Source organism: Heterostelium album (assembly GCF_000004825.1).
Source record: "Heterostelium album PN500 unplaced genomic scaffold PPL_scaffold11, whole genome shotgun sequence".
Classification (NCBI taxonomy): domain Eukaryota; phylum Evosea; class Eumycetozoa; order Acytosteliales; family Acytosteliaceae; genus Heterostelium; species Heterostelium album.
The window spans coordinates 1,083,978-1,103,795 of record NW_008805073.1 but is presented as its reverse complement, the minus strand read 5'-3'; the positions used below and the strand labels follow the sequence as shown (position 1 = coordinate 1,103,795).

Genomic DNA, 19,818 nt, shown 5'->3' with positions numbered 1-19,818 from the left:
TTAGAAATCAACCTTCCATGAGCTGATTGATACACTTCTTTGGTACCATGATTGTTTGGTGGTACCAGATTGGAATGGTAAGTCAATTGAGAATAGTAACTCTGATCTTGTGTCATTGAGATATACTGGGACACTGAGTTTACCTTGTTGATTCTCGCTAAAGATTGGATCATCCTTGTCTCTCCATGTGAGAGTGGTGGTTGGAATCGGAGTGGACAACTCGTGAGTTGGTGTCAGAACTTCGTTCTTCCACGAGGCACCCTCCAAAGAGAGTCCCTTCACTGAGAAACCAGACTCAGAGACACCTCCGAGAGTGTTGATGTGCAATCTCAGGTTCTCAAGCGACCAGCCATTCAACTGTGCAGCGGATTGACGAGTGGCGGTGATGTATGCCTCAGGGTTGAGTAGTCCACCAAGCCAGACTTGTACAGACTTAAAGTCGGTGCACTCTGAGATCTCATTGAGTTGTTGCATTCTCTTGAAAAAGTCAGACATCCAAATGGAAAGACTGACCGATTCCGGACTGGAATACCACTTCCATTCACGTGGAACCACTCCCTTGGAGATGCTGGTGGTGAGTGAACGAAGATAGTTGGTTTGCTTGATGTTTCCTTCCAATAGCTCAGTAATGCTACCGAGATCGGCAGTGATCTTCTTGATCAATTTGATTCCGGTGGTAATTTCACGCTCGAAGCAACGGAACAATGGATCCTTGATGTTCTGAGCGGTTCTCTTGAGTGCCTTCAATGGTTTTGGCATGATCTTGATCCACTCGGTAACGGTTTGTCTCAACTTGATCTTTGATTTATCCTCCTTGTTGTTGTCCTTTGATGTTTCCGATTCTGGATCTTCGTCGGAACTCTGCATCTTTTGGAGGTCGTTGATCATCTTCTTTGCCTTGTTGGAGAGTAGCAGTGATTCGGCATTGTCTTGGAGACCGAGCCACACTGGAGTCGAGATGTCAGGTAGTGATTCGATCCACTTGATAAAGTGGGCACGAGTGGTTCCCTCTGGCACGTTGATTCCGAGTGATTCCACCAAGGTGAAATCGGGATTGAATGAAGCCGGTGTGAAGAGTTGCTCGAGGAACGAGTTGAGTAGACGCATGTCGAATTCATTGTCTACACGACCACCGTAGATGGTTTGACCGAGAATAGTACGTACGGCAACCCATGGGATCTTGTCGGGGTCGATGTTACTTCTGCCCTTGGAGTAGAGGTCGATCCAGTAGTCGATGGAGTCGAGAGCACCACGGAGATCGGCGTCGTTAAACTCGAATACCTTGGTCCAACCAATTGGAATATAACGCAGACGTTCTTGGATGATGGCGTGGAACCATGCCAACATGAAGTAGATACGTGAACGCTCTACCGGTTGACGATCCATACGAGCAGCCGGGATGTTGGCAAATGTATGGAGCAGATTTGCCTTGACACCTGGTGGATTCTCGTACGAGAAGATGTGAGACATACGCAAGAGATTCGCTGGAAGATTCGGATGGATTTCCGATGTCATGAACAAACGGAAGTTTGGATGCGGTGTCAAACTGTGGAGTTTCTTCTCGAGTTGGACAAGCCATTGTGGAGCAAGATGGATATTCTTGAGGAGAACCCACGAACCATTCTTGGTGGCAGCGAAAATCGACTTTTCAGCGAGTTCGAAACCCTCTGGCGAACCGATGGCCAATGCTTTGTATGGCTTTCTCAACTCGACTGCTAAGTCGTCGACGATCGACGATGCATCGTAACCTGGAACGGAGCAAAGCAAGAGTGGAGCAACAGCTTTGCTTTCCTTCTCGACAATCTGAGCCATGTCGTACGATTGCACCTGGAGGAAGTGCTCACCAAACACCGAGGAAACAAATTGGTGAGTCGATTGTAGAATACGATCAGAGTGGAATGCCTTCATCAATAGGATCTTTCTAAAGTTGGAGGTGATCACTGTCTTCTTGGGGTAGAGTGATTGTTGGGAGGTAATCCACGACTCTGGAATGGTGGAGGAGTTGGCAGCACTGTCAAAGAATGGTTTCCATTCGCCTGGATTCTGTTGGATGTGTTCAATGAGACGCGAGCCAAACGCTTGCAGTGACTTGATAGTGATGAGCCACTTTTGTTTGTTGGTAGACTCCACGACTGAGCTCACCTGTGGAAGTGTCTCCTTGATGCTAGCGATATTATCACCACCCTTCAAGAGATAGTCCCATTCGGCTTCTTCGATTTCGTCGGGTTTGCCCTTCAGTGCAATATTGGCGAGTTGCACGGCGAATGTGAGCTTGTCGTCATTGAGCAGAGTACGTGTGACACGATTGAATGCAAGGGTGAAGATGTCACGTTGGAGAATATTGAGACGTTCATTTGGATCTTTGATACCGTCGAGATTTGGATTGCCGTTGAGTAGGACATAGAAGAGATCCAAGAAGAAACGCAGCGAGAATTGGTAGAGATGGAACTGTGAGAGTTGTTCCATTGCAAAGTAGACACGACTGCAAGCGAGCGCCATTGGATTGTAGATGGCAGAGACCGCAGAGATCTCTTGCATGACGACGTCGGTCTCTTCGACCTTCACGGCAATCTCGGCCGCTTCACGCTTGAGCGACTCGAGTGTTCCGATGATGGAATCGTCGTCGAGAATGTTACCTTGTGCCTGACTGAGTGCAGAGAGCAACGATTTCTCGAGAGTTCTCAAACGCACCTTGAATTCACCTTGAATCTTGAGGAGATCCGAACGTTTCTTGTGAGTGTCTGGACGCTCGGTCTTGAGTGTCTCGTGGAGACACTGCGATTGCAATGACGATGGAGTGACAGTAAAGTTGACAAAAGTAACACGAGAGCAGAGATCCGGGGTAAAGTGAGCGGTTGGATCACGTGTGAACAAGAAGATCATAAACGATGGCGAGAAATCGACGTCCTGATCACCGAGACGGATGAGGATACGACCTCCCTTCTTACGGATTTCTTTGTTCAACACTGGATTGAGAACGGGATCGATGTTCTCAACGTCTTGAACGAGTAGTGGACAACCGAAACGAAGAGCGGACTCCAAGTTCTTCATGAACGAAGCGTCGAGGAACGATGTCTTGTTGATCTTCTTGTCGGCGTATTGATTCATCAAGAACTCCATGGCTTGACCGGATGGATCGATAACCAATGGATAACGGTTAAATCTCTTGAGCATAATAGCATTTTCAACGCAGAGATCGTCGGCTGGCAAAGAGTTGGCGTGCCATTGGAGACGCTCCTCTGGACGAGCCAAGAAATCTGGCACCGAGAGTTCGGGCTTGAATTTGATGCCCACCGACTCCAAACGGTGCATCCACTTTTGCATGAGATCGGCACGGAAGTGTTGGTCAAAGAAACCAATGTAGGCGAGGAATGCAGATGCCAGGACGACATCTCCAACGACAGTGGCCATCTGAGTTTGGAAGTTCTCCGATTGCAACTCCCAACGACTACGCTCCGACGAGAGATTGTCAATCAGCGCAATGGAACGATCTACCTTGCTCTTGACCTTGGTCATCTCAGACTTGATCGATTCGGTATCACGAATCAATGTGGCATACTCGTCCTTGTAGGTGGAGATCGATTGGTTGAGGGCATCGATAGTCTTGACGATTTCATCTTGTTTCGCCTTGAGTTCGTTAGCGGCATTCTCAAGTTGTTCGACCTCTTCACGCAGTGGTTTGACACGGTCCAAGATCTCAGAGAAAATGGCCTGAGCAGTGACCCACTTGACGAGTGGACCACAAGCTTTAGAGGCACGATTCACCGCTTCATAGTTGAAGTTTGGATCCTCCAAATACTCCTTCTTGACGGCTTCACGAATCTTTGATGTCAATTGTTTCTTGGTGTCATAGTCGACGATGGAACTGATGAAGGTTGTCTCCATAATCTTCTTACGGATATCGGCCCACTCCAACTTCTTACCGGTCAACATGAGACACACGGCTTCCATTGCCAACTTGACCGGTTGTGGTGGTTTTGGAAGTGATTTGATTTCATCGAGATGTTTCTTCTTGATGGTAGATACAGACTCTTGGGCTTCCAAGATGGCTGGTTCAGCCTTTTCCAAGTCGGCATAGGCCTTGACCTTTTGCACGGTAATCTCTTGGTTACGAGTGTCGAGTTGCGATTGCAGCTCGAGTGCTTCCTTTTGCTTTCTCTCTGCAATCTGCTGGTCAGCAACCATCTGTTTCAATTTGTTGTTGGCCTGTTCATTCTTGACTTCGAGCTCATTCTTCTTTTGAGCGAGTGACACCTGGAGATCCTTGACTTGTTGTTCGGTATCTCTCAACTTCTTGAGACCGATGTTGAGATGGAGTTGTTCCTCTTCGAGTTGTTCACGCTTCTCGTTGATCAACAGCACGACTTGGTTGATGAAATCGAGGTAGTGACGTGGAGTTACATAGTTCTGACGACCTTGTTTACGAAGGAGACGTGCATTTGCCTCGCCAATAGTCTGGTGGATATAGACGAGTGAACTAACGACGGCGTCACGGTGAGTTGGTGGAAGTTGCACACCGATGTCATTCTGCTCACACTCGGCGATAAACTCTGGAGTAGGTTGGTAGTTTTGATTCTCAAGATCGAGGTTACGAGTGAACTCCGATCCGACTTGGAAGAGTGCTTGTGGCGACCACTCTCCGAACCAATCGAGCACGCAACGATTGAAAAGCGCAGGCGATGTTGCCGAACGATTGTGGAAGTCTGGCGAAGCTGGATTCATGGTGAATACGACATGTAGATTTCTACGGACTTGTCCGGTGAAGTACTTGTAGAGCTCCTCCTCGGTATCCATGATCAAACCGTTACGGGTCGCTGTCTCCTTGCATTGGTGCATCAAAGCAGTGTATTCCTCACCTTCGAAAAGACCTGGAACTTCACCTCCTGCCAAGAGAGTGTTCATACGCTCGAGGAAAGACGACTCCAAGACGTTGGACTCATCGAAAATGAAACAGATCTTCTCCTCCTTGCAACCGGCACGCTTCAACAACATTCTGAGATCGTCGTCAAAGTCGGTGGCTTTGTAGTTGTTGTTCACCTTGATGGTGTAGATCGAGAGACCGTTCATCCAAGCGACGAAACGAGAGAGTACAGATTTACCTCCACCGGATACACCGATCAACAGTGCATGTCCTTGTGGCTGACGGAATACACGATCGATACGAAGAATATGGTCGAGTACTTCGTTGAAGAGAACCAATGGAACATCGAGCTCCTCTTCGTAGAATACCTTCAAACGAGCTTTGACGTACTCACGAAGCTCTGCACGCTCGACTGGCACGTAGTCTTTGGACAACCAGTTGGAGTAGAGAATGGGACGTTTGAGAGTGTCCGATCCGATGTTGGGGAAGTACTTGAGTGCTACTTCATCAATCATCTTGTCGGTCCAGTCACGCTCTTCGACATCGACCAAACGATCTTGGAACAAACGAAGACCTTCGTGTGCCCAGAGTCTGACGAGTCCGTCAATGGTGCAACCCTCCATAGTTTGGATGGCTTCCAACAACGCACGAACCCAACGCGACAACTCACGAGGCGAGTAAATATAGTGTGCGTGCATATCGGGAGTGAAACGCTTCTGCGATGCCGAGTAGAACTCCACCATGGCGTCGGTGAGTGCGTCGGCATAGGAACGAAGATTTGGCAGTAGCTTAATGAGTGATCTGTTGAAGGTACCGTAGATCTGAGTGAGTGACGACGCCGAGGGGAAATCGACAAGGAGAATTGGAGCGTGACGCAAGAAACGGTGAGAAAGTGGAACACGACCGGCATCGGTTGGAGGATTGCATGCTCCGACGAATTGGATCTTCTCGAGACGGATCCAGGTGTGGTCAGAGGTACGCCAGAATCCACCCTTCTCAACGAGTTGACGGATGAATGTGATTACACGTTGAGTACCGTATTTATCGGTGGCTGGAAGATTGATTTCATCGCAGAACACTACGAGCCACTTACCGATGGCAACGGGACGGAGCACAGTGTCACCTTGTGGTGTACGTTTGTACTCACAGTGATGATCGAATGTCTTGAGGATCAACTCTGGTGTGGTGGCCGACGAGAAATTGAGTGAGATGACTTCAAAGTCGGGGAAGGCACGGAGAGTGCTGGTGAGAGTCATGGTCTTACCGGAACCTGGGGGACCGCACAACAAGAGTGGACGATGCTCAGACAACCAGGCGTGTAGCACGTCGACATGACGAGTGGTATCAACAGTTGGAATGACAACGTCTGGTGAAGCAACCTTGTGAGTTTCCACTTCGACCGATGGAACTTTGTTCTTCCAGAGCGACCACTGAGCGTCCTCGATGTTGACGGCATAGTCCAACAGTGGAATGGTGTTGGCTGGCACCGGTGTGATTGCAATCGTTTGAATGAACTTACTGAAGTTCTCACGTTCGGCCAATCCCATGGAACCTCCCAGACCCCACATCAGCGAGTAGAGCAAACGGTTGGTGATATAGTTGCTTACGTTCTCTGGCGACATTGGGAAGTCAGAGTGGAGTGAGTTGTACTCGACAACGTTTTGAATGGAACGATTCATGATGGAGAAGAACGAATTTAGTACACGGAGACGGGTGAAATCCATGATATGTGGACGTTGTCCGGCGTCTTCCAACACCTTGTGGACAAGAGCGCCAGGCTCAAAGTATTGGCTGATGATGGCGACACACTCCTTTTGGACGCGTAGTCCTGGAGTGATAATTGGTGCACTACCACTACTGGATCCACCTTGTTGTTGTTGTTGTGTTTGTTCATTACGACATTGTTGTTCACGTTCAGCTTCATCGAACGGTTCGTGATCCAATGTCCTGAGATAGTTTTCAAAGATCATCTGGGTGGTGAGTGTCTCCTCACTGAACCAAACCATACCACAACGCGAAATGGTAGCAAGAGTGGCGTACTTGAGATCTTGTACTTCAAAGACGATTCTCACATTGTTTGGAAGTGCAAGACGTTCACCGTTGGGCAATGTGAACAGCTTGTTGTCGTCGAGCAACGAGTTGAGATTCTCAACCCACTCGGGATCGACGTCACCGTCAAAGATGATCCAATGACGCTTGCTGCTCTCACCACGAACATTATCAATGATACGACGCAGAGTGGCAGTGAAAAGACCGTCGGTCCACTCACGGGTGGTGCTGTCAAGCGAACCAAACAACTGGTCTTTGGTGATAGCCTTTGGATCGAGGACGTGTGCTTCCGACTTGACCTTGTCGATCGCTTCGATCGCCTCGAGGTAGACATTCCAAGCGGCTGTCTTTCCACTACCGCTAGGACCGACCATCATCAAACCGTGATTGATATTCTGGATCTGGTGGAGTTGCAGAATCTTCTCGACCCATTCAGCACGGTCGACCAAGTGACGAGTTTGACATGATTTCTTGATTTGTTCACGCAGTCCAGCGACGTTGATCGGAGCAATCTCACAACCTGGGAACACATCGAGCAAGAGCGACTGGATCAAAGGAATATCGTCAGCAACCAACTTTGGAATCATAGTATCAGTGATACTGGAAAGGAGTACACCGATTTCGTATTTACTGTAGACAGTGTCAAAGTCGGCAATCTCTGGTGTACGAGTGGGTGGTAACATCTTACGCTTCAAACCACCGGCACTGACCAACACGGATTTCAATGCACGCAAACCAAAGTCGTAGTGAGATTGTGCAGACAATTGCTCTTGGCAGAGCTTGAAGAGTGGAACGATCTTACCGGCGAGAACTTCGGCAGTCTTGAAACCCTGTGAGTAAAGCATGACCTGTGCGATCATCTCACGATCGGGACGGATCATAGCCATGCTACGGAACAGTTGTTTCAAATTGTCCGGTAGATTGGAACGACCTGCATAACCTGGATTCATAGTCACAAAGATACCCATGTCTGGATGAATCTTGACGGTCTTTCCAATCAACTCTACCTCCTTGGCCTTCTCTTTGAGGGCGACCTGGATGGTTTGGATTTGCTGCGATACGGCAGAGAGAATACGTTCTTCGAGACGATTGAATTCATCGAAACATCCCCATGCACCGCACTGGCACAGACCAACAAAGATACGCGACATCGCTTGGAAGTCGAAACCTTCGTCACAACAGAAAACCAAGACGAAACGACCGAGTTGGTTACCGAGTGCTTTTACGGTCTCGGTCTTACCGGTACCGGCTGGACCGAATGGATTACCACCCATACGTGACTCCAACGCCTGTGTCAAGGTGAGATAGCAACGATCGGTGAGTGGAGTCTGGACGAGACGCTCTCCAATTCCGAGATATTCGTAACCGTAGAAGAATACGGCGTTGGCCATGTGGATGTTTAGTTTCTGGAGAATGTTCTCCTGAGTGTTGTCGTAGTAGAAACGCATGTTGTAGAGCCAGTCGAAATCTTTGTTGCTGGCAATACGATTTTTGACGAGTTGACGCACCACATCACGTTGGTGAACGAGCTCAGTAATGAGATGTTCGTATTTCTTACGGATTTGAATTGGTAGGTCTTCGAGCACGGCATCAGCCATGTTTCCGAGAATGGTTTGAATTTGTTTTTCGAGTTGGTCGAGTTGTCCGTTGGTAGCGCCACCCTCTTGGAGTAGACGATCGACAGTCTGCGACCAGACAATCTGTGAGGTGAGAATGACCAATTGCGTTGGATACTGGTTGACCCAGGCATTGAATGGTGCCATCTCAGTTGGTGTGATAGTTTGATAGTGTTTGAGTGATTCGTCGAGTAGATGAGCGAGGGTAGTACGCATCTCTGTCTCTACCGATGTGAGCCATTCGTGAATCTTTGGTCCGTTGGCGATGGAGATTGGTTTCTTGAACATGACAACCTCACCCTCACCCGAGGACATACCGAGAATGGTTGTCTTCTCGTCGTCCAAAATCAAATTGGCAAGACCGGCAAACATCTTTCTAAAGTGTTTCTGGATCTTGACGATATCCTTGCTGTTACCGATAATCTCGAGAAGATCTTCGTCACCAACAAAGTAGAAACGAGCGAAAGCCGCTCTCTGTCTCTCCAAATACTCTCCCAAAGCCTTTTGAATCTTGGAGAGCAAGTCGGCCAATCTTTCCATGGTGAATTGGATACGCTCGATGTTCAACACTTCGAGGACGAGTGGCGCCTGACTGACCTTCTTCATCAAATTGATAAACTCAGAGTTGATCGATTTGAAACGTGAACTCTCGGCTGGCAACAACTGATTGATGTCACCGCTGCCCGAGAAGATACCCTCGAGGTAGACCCAACGACGCTGGACGTCGATCCAGACATCGAGCAACGAACGCACACGATTGAGCTTGTCGTCCCAACTCGATGCTTCCTCTTCGAACACCTTGTAGAAAGGCGACATCTTCATAGCGGAGATAGAGTTCAAGTGCTCGGCCAACTTGGAGAACAAGTCGTCCCAACCACGAATCAACTTGCACTTGCGTTGGTAATTGACGAGATCCAACTCCAATGCAGTCCAATACTCACGCACCGACTTGAGGAATTCCTCGAGCGCGATTTCACCCTGAGCGGCAGTGATAACCTCACGATAGATACCTTCGTTTCTCACGAGATCGGAATCCCAGATATGTCCAAGAGTCAACTCGGTCAAGATCCAATTGGTGTTCAAACGCTTCTTTAGCATCTTCCAGTGACGCTCCTTGATAGCCTCCGAGTGGAGATCGGTGATGATAGCGTTTGCCTTTAGCAGTGCTTTCATAGTGTTTTGAGCGTGGTCGAAAGCAGAGTACTGACGGATACGATTGGGGAGATTCTTGAGTTTCTGGAGTGTGTCTTCCAGTGACTTACGAACTTTACGTGGAACGACGGCAGACCATGCAGTCTCACGGAGATTGTCAATCTCGTGCCAGGTGGCGGCAAGCTCAGTCCAAACTGCCTTGAGATCTTGCATCTCCTCTTCGACCGGTGAAAGACGGTCGTCTTCGCCACCGGACGGTCCTTGACTGTCGAGATCGAGTGCTGCTTTTGCTTTTCTCAGACGCTCGTTCTCCTCACGCAAACGAACCAATCGACCCTCAAAGATCTTGATGGTTTCAAGCGCGGCGGAATGCTTGATGGAACCTTGCAGTGGTTTGGAGTTTGTCCAGTTGTCAACAAACTCTTTGATACGATCGTTGATGGAGTTGGATTCCGCGAGAATCTTTGCCTGAAGCTGTGGAATTGCTTCGGACATCGAGGAGTTCTTACGGTTGAGAATGTCGTTGAATGCGTTCCACTCGGACTCAACCATGTCGCACTCGAGCCAGTCGTTGGGGAATTGGAAACGTTGACGATGGAGCAAGTCCTGACCGGTACGATAGTACTTGAGGTCGGCTTCCCAGCCGAGCAGTCGTTTCTTCATGTCTTGGATCTGGATGATGAAAGCGACCGCTTCCTCGGTGGAGGTTGTCTCGGCTGACAGCTTTTCAAGCTCTTGACGGGCGTCGGCGATAGTCGAGTAGAATGCACGCATCTTCTCGGCGAGTTTCGATCCGAAATGCGAAAGAATATCCTTGTGCCAGAAGTCATACTTATTGTTGACACTTGCCTGGACTTGTCCGTAGTCGATGACAAGTGGACCAAACTCCTTCTGAGTCGATGAATTGTCAAAGGTGGAACGTGACTTTTTGATTTGTGAGAGTAGTTGTTGCCAACGGTTCAAGTCGTCGCCGAGCTTCGAGTAGACAAACGACGACTCCATATCCCAGAGTGCTTGATATTGAAGCCAGATCTGAACGTACTTTTGAACTTCGTCGAGCTTCGATTGGATCGTTTGGTAAGCGGTTTCCAGTGTCTCCTTTGGCAACTTGGTGAGCATGTCACGGAATGTCTTTTTGAGACGTGAATCCATCTCGCCACGATGTGAGATACTCTCGTCGTAACGCGAAGCCTGGATTCTTGGCAAGTCACAAACAATGTTCAACCAACGATGTAACTGTGAGATCCAGTTGACACGAGCAAACTCCAAGGGTGGATCTAAATAGAGGATTTGGTTACGAATGACAATTTCATGTACCGATGACTCGAGTGTCGGTTTGATGGAAGATGGATTGGTAGCGACTTGTTGGGAGGCAGCGGCGGCTCCTTGGTCCGATGGCAAACGGTTACGTGAAGCATAGACAAGACGACCGGATTGCTTTCCTGAACCGGATGCATCCTTTTCTCCATCACGTCCACCTTCGATCAACACGATCCACGAATCGACAGCATCCTTAAGACGCTCGGTAAGTGCGGCTTCGACAAGCGCGTCGAGTTGACCGACCCACAACGAAAGATTCGAGTAGTTGGCAAGATTGAGTTCGTCTACCAACTTTTGAATGCTAGTGATAATCTCAATGAATGATTCCTGCTTGAATGGCGCCAATTTGATTGCTTCCAACAACTTGGAGATTTGTGAGTACTTGACGAGCAAGTCGTCTACTTTGTCACGGAAGATGTTGACCGATGAAGATAGCTTACGAACATATGGATCGAGTTGCGGTAATGCTTCCCATTTCAATTTGAATCCTTCGTTGACGAGCAATTGAACGTCACGCTTGTACGATGCGACCAACGGTGAAATCTCAGAGGTGATCTTTCCACAGGTTTGTGTGAAAGTACGGAGAGTCTCCTTCAACGACACGGCGAATGGATAGACTTGTTTGGCACCACTGGAAATGAAAGAGATGTTCAGTGGCACACGGAATCCAAGCCATTGGAGATTACGCACCTCCTTGAACAACATGATAATGTGCGAATCGAAATTGATGTCCAACGAGAGTTTGGCACCCTTTTTGACGACGGTCAAGATCTTTCCAGAGACCTCGAACGAACGAGACTGGGTGTCTTGAACCCATTTGCTAAAGATATGGTCAGTGTTCAACTTGGAACGGAACTGGTCGGACTCGGCCTTGAGTTTTTGACCCTCGGCATCAGACTCCCAACTCTCACCGAGAACATCCTCGACACGACGCATATAGGTATCGAGTTGACGCTCGATTTGACGCGCCCAAATAATGGCACCTGAAACTGGTGGCAAATCTCTCAAATTACTCATATGGAAAGCTTCTGAATTGCTATATTGCATCTTGAATTTCTCGTGCAATCCTTTAATATCCTCTTTCACTCTTTGAATCAATTGAGTTTGATATTCCTGAATAGCCAATCTAATCTATAATTTTGTTTAGAAAAAGTTCACAAAACAAATTAGCTTTGGAAAAAACTATATGTTGTTGTTATTGTTCAGTTACTTACTCTTGGTCTAAAGAATAAAACATTGAATTTAGAGAATACACGGAACATTTCATTGGCATTTTTGGCAATGGCAAGACGGTCACGCAATTTGGTGGTGATGTAGGATTCGACACGATCGATACGGCTGTTGTAACGCTTCTGTGCGTTGCTCCAGATGTCTTCACCTTCTTGGGTGAGAAGGAGGACGTCGATATCTTTGACTTCGTCGTATGCCTCGTTGATCTCCTTGATGGCGTTGATCTCGCCAGACTTGCCGGCAGCAGCTGCGGTTGCGCTCGAACTGCTTTGTTGTTGTGGCAACACCGTCGAGATGACACTCTTCAACTCATCGTGTTGACGACGGAACTTACGAATCTTGAGAACACGGTCTTGAAGACGACGATTGTCGACGTTGACCAACAGTGGTACACGATCGGATCCACGCTTTCTCGCGATATCACGCAGGTTCTCACGGAACTGAGCAAACTGGTCGTCCCACAGTGTAAAGAGCGCACGGAACGAAGAGGTTGCTTTCTCAAACTCGTTGTAATCGATCAACATCAACTGACGTTGTTTCAAGATCTGCAACACCTTGTTGCACATGTCCTTTCCGACCGCCTCCAACAGCAGCAAGTAACGCTCGATTGGGTAGTAGGAGTTCTTTGATTTCTTCAAGTGCGAAAAGATGTGCATGATTGCCTGTGAAACCGACTCGACATCGTTGGCAGTGAGTAGCGGTGTCACTGGGAAATCTTTGGTGAGCGTCTTGTAGTTGTTGACGCGCTCCATCGACTTTTTCAGTCCGATGGTGTCGGTGTCGAAACTTGCGGTGGCAAGGAAACGCTTGGCTTGCTTCAACGTGGCAAGAGTAACCTCGGCCTCCGGTGTCTTCAACTGCTCGTTGATGTTTTGCAGCGACGATTCCAACTGCGACCAAAAGTTGATCTCCTGCGAGGTGGAGCTGTCCGGGGAGAACTCCTCGATCGACTTTAACTTGGTGACCTTCTGGATGTCCTTGACCCATTGCGAGACACCGGCCTGCAACGAATTGAGAAACTCCTGACTGACATCGCCAAGATCCTCCACCTTGATAGTACGACCTGCAGCATGACACTTTTGTGCGACCGAACGGATATCCGGATGTATCTGAAGTACAACCTCTGGAATCTGAACTTGTTGTTTACAGTTATACAAAGATAACTCCAACTCTGCAATCTTTTGATTTACAGCACCAATACCTATTGTACAATTTATTTTATTAGTTACCAATCCAATTGTTAAAAATAAAAATGAAAATAATTTATATGGCGTGCGCCACTTCAAACTTCCACCGGTAACAAAAAGAGTTACCACTCACATTCCATTTCGCGAAACTGTGAAGCTTTTATAAATTATTATAGTTTATATATGGATTATGTTACATACCTGACTTGGCATCTTTTTCGGCTTGTTTGGATGACTTGGCAGTGAAGGAACGGATGAATGGAGCAACAGAGTTGTGAATGTAGTTGTGAAGAGTGTCGAATGGTGAACCCTCACCAAGATTGATGATTTGGAGTTGTGATGAAATCGACTTGCTACTCTCCATATTCGACTCTGGAACTCTCTTGATGATTACCAAACTTGTTGTTTTCTCACCACCGAATCTAACTTCAACATCGAATGTATATGTTTCTAATGATTATGTTATAATTATAATTGTTAATATTTAATATAACTATTGCAATTACTGTAGTATATATTATTTACCTTTTTGTTGAGCAGCAACAGCAGCAGTATCATCAGAATCTTGAATATGTTTTTGAATGAGAAATACAGGCAACTTTGAGTCGGAAATGAACTTTCTCAACTTGGTCATTGACTCTTGGTTGTTGAGTTGCGATTGGAATACACTGACATCGCCATCTACCAATGGAGGTACTATTTTACATAGATATTTACAGGTTTCCTCGACTAGTGATTCATTGATGACCAATGGTGGTGTACTAGTAGGTGAGACATTGTTATTATTGTCTCCACCCTCCATTTTATTTTTTTTTATTTTTTTTGTTATTTACTTTATTTCAAACCAACTACCTAACTAACTAACTTGTTATTTAATTTACACTATTATTAAACTAATATTTACTATTTAATTATATATATATATATATATGATAATAATTCAATCTATTCAAATAAAATAATAATTATTATTATTATTTGTCTAGTTGTAAAATTATATATAGTTTAGTTAAGTTTTTGGTTGATTGAAAAATGATGATCAATGAAAAAATAATTATCTTTGTGAGTGTGGTTCACAGTCGATAAAGCAAAAATAATTAAAATTTTTTTTGTTTTATTTTTTTTTTAATAGTTTTTCTCTGAATATCAAAAAAGAATAATAGTACATATCTAAATATATACATTATATCTAATAAAAGATATATCAAGAGAAACTAAACTTTAAAGTTAGATATTGAAAAATTAAAAAAAAATTAAAAAAATAATTACTTTTACATTTTTTTTAAAAAAGTAATAATAACATTAATTGTTATTATTGAGACTTATATCAAATCATTATAATAGCAATAAATCTACTATTATTTAAATTTATAGATAGAAAGATAACAACACCTGATTATATATATTTACTTTTAATATTTATTTAAAACAAATCAATAAATCAATTTAGATAATTACAATACCTAGGATTCAATTTCAAAATTCTAGATACAAAATGATGTTTGTGTTGTTTTTGTTGTAGTAGTAAAAATAATCTAGATACTGTTAGTATAGAAGGACTTAAGGACTTGAATGACATCGATGTAAATGGTCTCACCTAAATAAGTGGTAACTCCAGTTTCCAAAGATCTCAATTTGGTAAAAAAATTATTTTTCCAAATTCCTTATTTAGTATTTCGAAATAGTAACAAATCTATCAAAATTTTACATTGTTATTGTAAAGTTACTCAACATAACATGTTAATTAAACAATAATTTTGAAAAGATTTTATAATTAATTATATAAATTACTTGAAATAAATAAAATTAAATATTATATTATTATTTTTTAAAAATTAATTTTTTTTGGAATTATTGTTTTTTTTTTAAAGAAAACTTGCTTATAAATCTAATAAATATTAATTAAGTAGATAAATATAAATATTTTTTGTAAATAATAATATAAAATAAGATATTTTTTTATGAATAATCCTACTCCACCTCAAGTTTACTATGGCAGTCCAATGCCTGGAGCTGTCAATACTCAAGTGACATATACCACTACTGCCGGTGTCACCAATACCAATTTTCAAAGCGGTAGAAGCAAGATGAAATTGTTTCCAAGACTGAATAGACATAGAGAGAGAGTAAAGGAAGCACCACCACCCCCTATCAATGTTCAATTCGATCCAATGGGCCAGACATTCAACATGCCACCCAATCAATCTCCACAAAACAACCAAATTAACTTCTCACCAATGCAATCGCCACAAAACAATCAATACATGGCCACACCTCCCAATCAATACGGAGGAGGATACTCTCCGAATCAAATGCCACCAAGACAACTGTCACCGAACCAACAACAACAACAACAAATGCAAACACCTCCACAATACTATGGTGGTCCACCTCCTCCAATGGCACGTCAATACTCACCGAACCAACAACCTCCTAATCAACAGATGCCACCACCCAACAACAACTATCCAATGAAACCACCAATGCCAGTTCAACAACCGCCATTTATGCCTGGTCAACCTAGTGGAATGGGATATGTTCAACAGCCAGGATATCAACAGTACCCTCAACAAAATCAATATCAACAAATTTAATAAACTATTAAACTTCCAAACCACATTTAAAAGAATCATTAAAACTCTGCACGTCTATAATCTAATCTCGTCTTTTCTCGTTGTTGTTGTTGTTTAAGGATAAATATTTGCTTTTTGTTGTTGAATTTACTTTAATATTCTTTGATAACAACTTAACTTTTAATCTCTCAAAATCTAAACATGTTTTGTTTTTCAAAACAACTTTCATATAAACTTTAACAAAAAACAAGAACGAGTTATTTTTTGTGAAGATAAAAAAAGATTATTCCTTATTATTTTATTGTAAACTAAAAGAGATCTTTTACAAACAGGAAAGGAAATTGTCATATTATCTTGTGGTTGTTTGTAGTGTGGCGAAATTGGGTTGTCAATTGGTTGGAGTGAAATGTTTGGTTTGATAAATTGAGGTGATGAGTATTTTTTTTTGGTTATTTTTTTTTTGAGTTTTTTGATTTTTTGGGATTAAAGAGGGGATGGGCGTTGTCGATTCGAATCGACATTGCTCGTTTAATCGGAACAGGCTGTTGATACAGTTGGTGTAATGTTAAGTAACTTCCTCAGGTCGAAAGTCATCGATTGAAGGTCAGGAACGGTTGGCTGAGATTGGAAGTCCTCAAAGTTTGGGATCGGAAGGGAACTAGGTGATGGCGAATTGTTAAATGCGCCACCAGCCCAGCAAGTAGATTGGGGAGACGAAGAACTTTTCTTTGGTGAATCGTAGCGTGGTGGGGAGGTAGAGTATGAAGTGTTCTTTATACTACATTGTTGTTGTTGTTGCTTAAAGTTCTGTTGTGAAGTTTGTTGAATAAATGGTTTGTTGTTGTTCTTCTTTGGAGTGGTGTTGAAATCTACTGTCATCGTCGATTGTTGTTGGATTGGGTCTTGGTGTTGGGCATATGAAGTGATCTTGGTAATGTTAGCGGGTGTCAAAAGAAGACCGTCAAGTGGTAAAGACAAGCCGGGTGGAGATGAGTAGGAAGCAGTCGATTGTTGTTGTTGTTGTTGTGGTTGTTGATAATGCTTTTGTTGCTTTGGAGTGAATTGTTTCAGGGGCTTTTGAATAACGTCATCTGACATACCGGTACTTTGTTGTTGTGGTGGTGTTCTGCTTCTTCTTTGTGGTGAGTTCTTGTTATAGTTGTTACTGATATTTGGTCTTCTCATCTTTTGGTCATCAGGTGTTGACATTATAAAATAACCCTCTTGAAACTCTCCTACATCTGTCTTATTTACTACTGCCTCGCTATAATTATCATTATTATTGTTTATTACGGTGTATAAAAATATAATAATAAAAATTAAAAGAGGAAGAAGGAGAAATTAAAAAAAAAAAAAAAAAAGTTGAAAGATGAATAATTTGAACTTATTGATATTAATACTACAACTAATAAAGCTATAGTATGTTGGAATAATATTTTACCTGAAGGATGCCTTCTTTGTTGGTGAGGTCGGTGACAGTGAACCATTCTTCTTGATATATCTTTTTTCCATCATTGAGTTGTTGTTGTTGTTATTGGAGCTCATTTTTGCAAAAGTATATATGGTGATATTGTTATTGTTGTTGTTGTTGTTTGGGAGATTTGTTGTTGAATTTGGTGAAATATATAAATATATACAAAACAGATATGATCCTTTTAAAAAAAAAATTCGGATTATCTGTTTATGATGATTAATATAAATAAAAATAAAAAAAGAAAATAAATATATTATATTATTTTCTGTTATTAAATTTGAATAATGTTGTTGTTGTTTGTTGTGTTGATTAACTGAGTTGATTATTTGCAATGATTGATATGTAGATATTTGATTTTATCATACTACTTTTAAAAATTATTATTATTTCAATTTAACTTTATGTTTAGTTATTTTAAATAGAGAAAATAATAAATATTAGAAGATAATGTTATTATTATTATTTCAAAAAGACTTTTTTTTAAATATATATAAATTATTTAGTAATAAAAAAAAATATAGGTATAACTAGTTAGTTATTATTATTTCTTGTTATAGTTATTATTAATTATTATTATAATTATTATTTTAATAAAAAACAAATAAAAAAGTCTTGAAAAATATAAAAATATATAATATATAAATATACTATCTCTGTTGCAGCTTGATTGGCTTCTCTGTTGGTTTTGAATATTAAATAATTGAGAATTAGAAAATGAATAGAAAAAAAAAAGAATATGAGAGAAAAACAGCAAGTTGCGAGTGAAAAAAAACAAAAACAAATTTTAATTTTTTTAATTTAATTTTTTCAATTTTTAAAATTTATATTTTTTTGATTTTTTTGATTTTTAATTTAGAACAAAACTGGTGGAAAAGATAAAACTTTTTGGTTGTTGGCGTTGTTTTTTTGGGTGTTTGGATGATTTCAGTGTTTTGTTTTTTCAGGTGACAAATTTGGTGATGAGTATGATAATGCTTTGATGACGATAATAATTGGGTTGTTTAGGAAAAGAAAAATAAAAATAAAATAATTATTTAAATTATTATTTATTATTATTTAATATTATTATTATTATTATTATTACCAAAGTTAACTTAAGATACAAAAATAACAATTAACAACAAATCTAAAATAATAATAATGGTAATAAAAAATAAAATAAAAAAAATATAATAGATAAATAATAATAATAAATAAATTATTATTTCTTCCAATTCAAGAAGTCAAACAGCAATTGTTGATCATCCCATCATCATTGTTAACAGTGGTGGTGGTGAGCGTGAGTGAGTGTTATGGGTGTAGTGTGTTTTTTGCTGGTGGTGAGTGATAGTGGTAATCGATAACAATACAATTGTGGTATAGTGTTAGTGTTTTTGATTATTTCTTTCACTAACACGCTCAAATTCTCTATATCTCTCACTCTCTTACTATTTTTTCAAATTGAATAGTTTTGTTGGTTGTGTAATATGATAGTAGTCAATATACATACCCTTAAATCGCCAGTTATTTAAATTACGGTTATCTAGGATATTGATTATAAATTATCGTATTCTCAGTCAACTTGTCTATTATTATGTTTATTTGTTTGTTTGTTTGGTTGCTTGCTTTCAGTGTTATTTTGTTGTAGATATTAACAAAGTAAAGTTGGTGATTTGATTGTATCTATTAGTGTAATAGTTGTTGTTGTAGTTGTACAATAAAATTGACAACAATTGTTATCGTGTGTTCCACTCCAATTCCTATCTAACTAATCTTTTTTATATCCTCTTCTCACCTCTATTTCAAACACACAAGCACACTATCTCAATTAGATATTTATTGTTGTTTGAACACTGATAGGTCAAAATATTAAATGTAGGTGAATTGTTGTTGTTGTTTGGTTTGTTGTTGTTGTTGATGCGTTGGTCAGTAAGTGTTGTGATTGGATTCGTTGACTGGTTTAGCAAAAGCTTAGCGCTATATTTTGAATTAACTATTATTTATTGTTATTATTGTTATTATTATTTGGTTAGCACTGATCTCTTCTTCTGCTGCTGCTTCTTCTTTTTCTACTTCTTCTCACTCACTCTCTTCTTTGATGTTATGTCACGTAGGTTATCTATATATTTTATTTTATTAATAATTTAATTTGACAATTTATTGGTTTTATATAATACAACAAAAATTTATTTAAAAATAGAATTAAAAAACAAATATTGAAATGATAATATATAATAAACAACAACAACACAATTGTATTTGTTATAAATTTTAAATGGAATGGTATAATAATGATTTTTGGTTGGATATATATATTTATTAGTTTAGTTAGTTTGGTCATTTCATCGACCACACATTAAAATATTACAAAATGAAC

General features: G+C 41.7%; 3 protein-coding genes across 3 annotated transcripts; 1 reads left to right on the top strand and 2 right to left on the bottom strand.

Moving 5' to 3' along the window:
* On the bottom strand, positions 1 to 14,217 carry dhcA (cytoplasmic dynein heavy chain; the record flags this gene model as incomplete). The annotated part of the gene is made up of 5 exons (XM_020580593.1): positions 1 to 12,129; positions 12,213 to 13,118; positions 13,260 to 13,429; positions 13,617 to 13,865; positions 13,941 to 14,217. The coding sequence occupies 5 exons, from the start codon at positions 14,215 to 14,217 to the stop codon at positions 1 to 3; spliced, it is 13,731 nt and encodes a 4,576-aa protein (XP_020429180.1).
* A 770-nt stretch (positions 14,218 to 14,987) lies between these two features.
* PPL_09802 (uncharacterized protein) lies at positions 14,988 to 16,009 on the top strand (the record flags this gene model as incomplete). Its single annotated transcript, XM_020580592.1, has 2 exons — positions 14,988 to 14,998; positions 15,367 to 16,009. 2 exons carry the CDS (start codon positions 14,988 to 14,990, stop codon positions 16,007 to 16,009), a joined length of 654 nt encoding a protein of 217 aa, XP_020429179.1.
* A 507-nt stretch (positions 16,010 to 16,516) lies between these two features.
* On the bottom strand, positions 16,517 to 17,533 carry PPL_09801 (uncharacterized protein; the record flags this gene model as incomplete). The annotated part of the gene is made up of 2 exons (XM_020580591.1): positions 16,517 to 17,252; positions 17,430 to 17,533. 2 exons carry the CDS (start codon positions 17,531 to 17,533, stop codon positions 16,517 to 16,519), a joined length of 840 nt encoding a protein of 279 aa, XP_020429178.1.
* Positions 17,534 to 19,818: the final 2,285 nt, after the last annotated feature.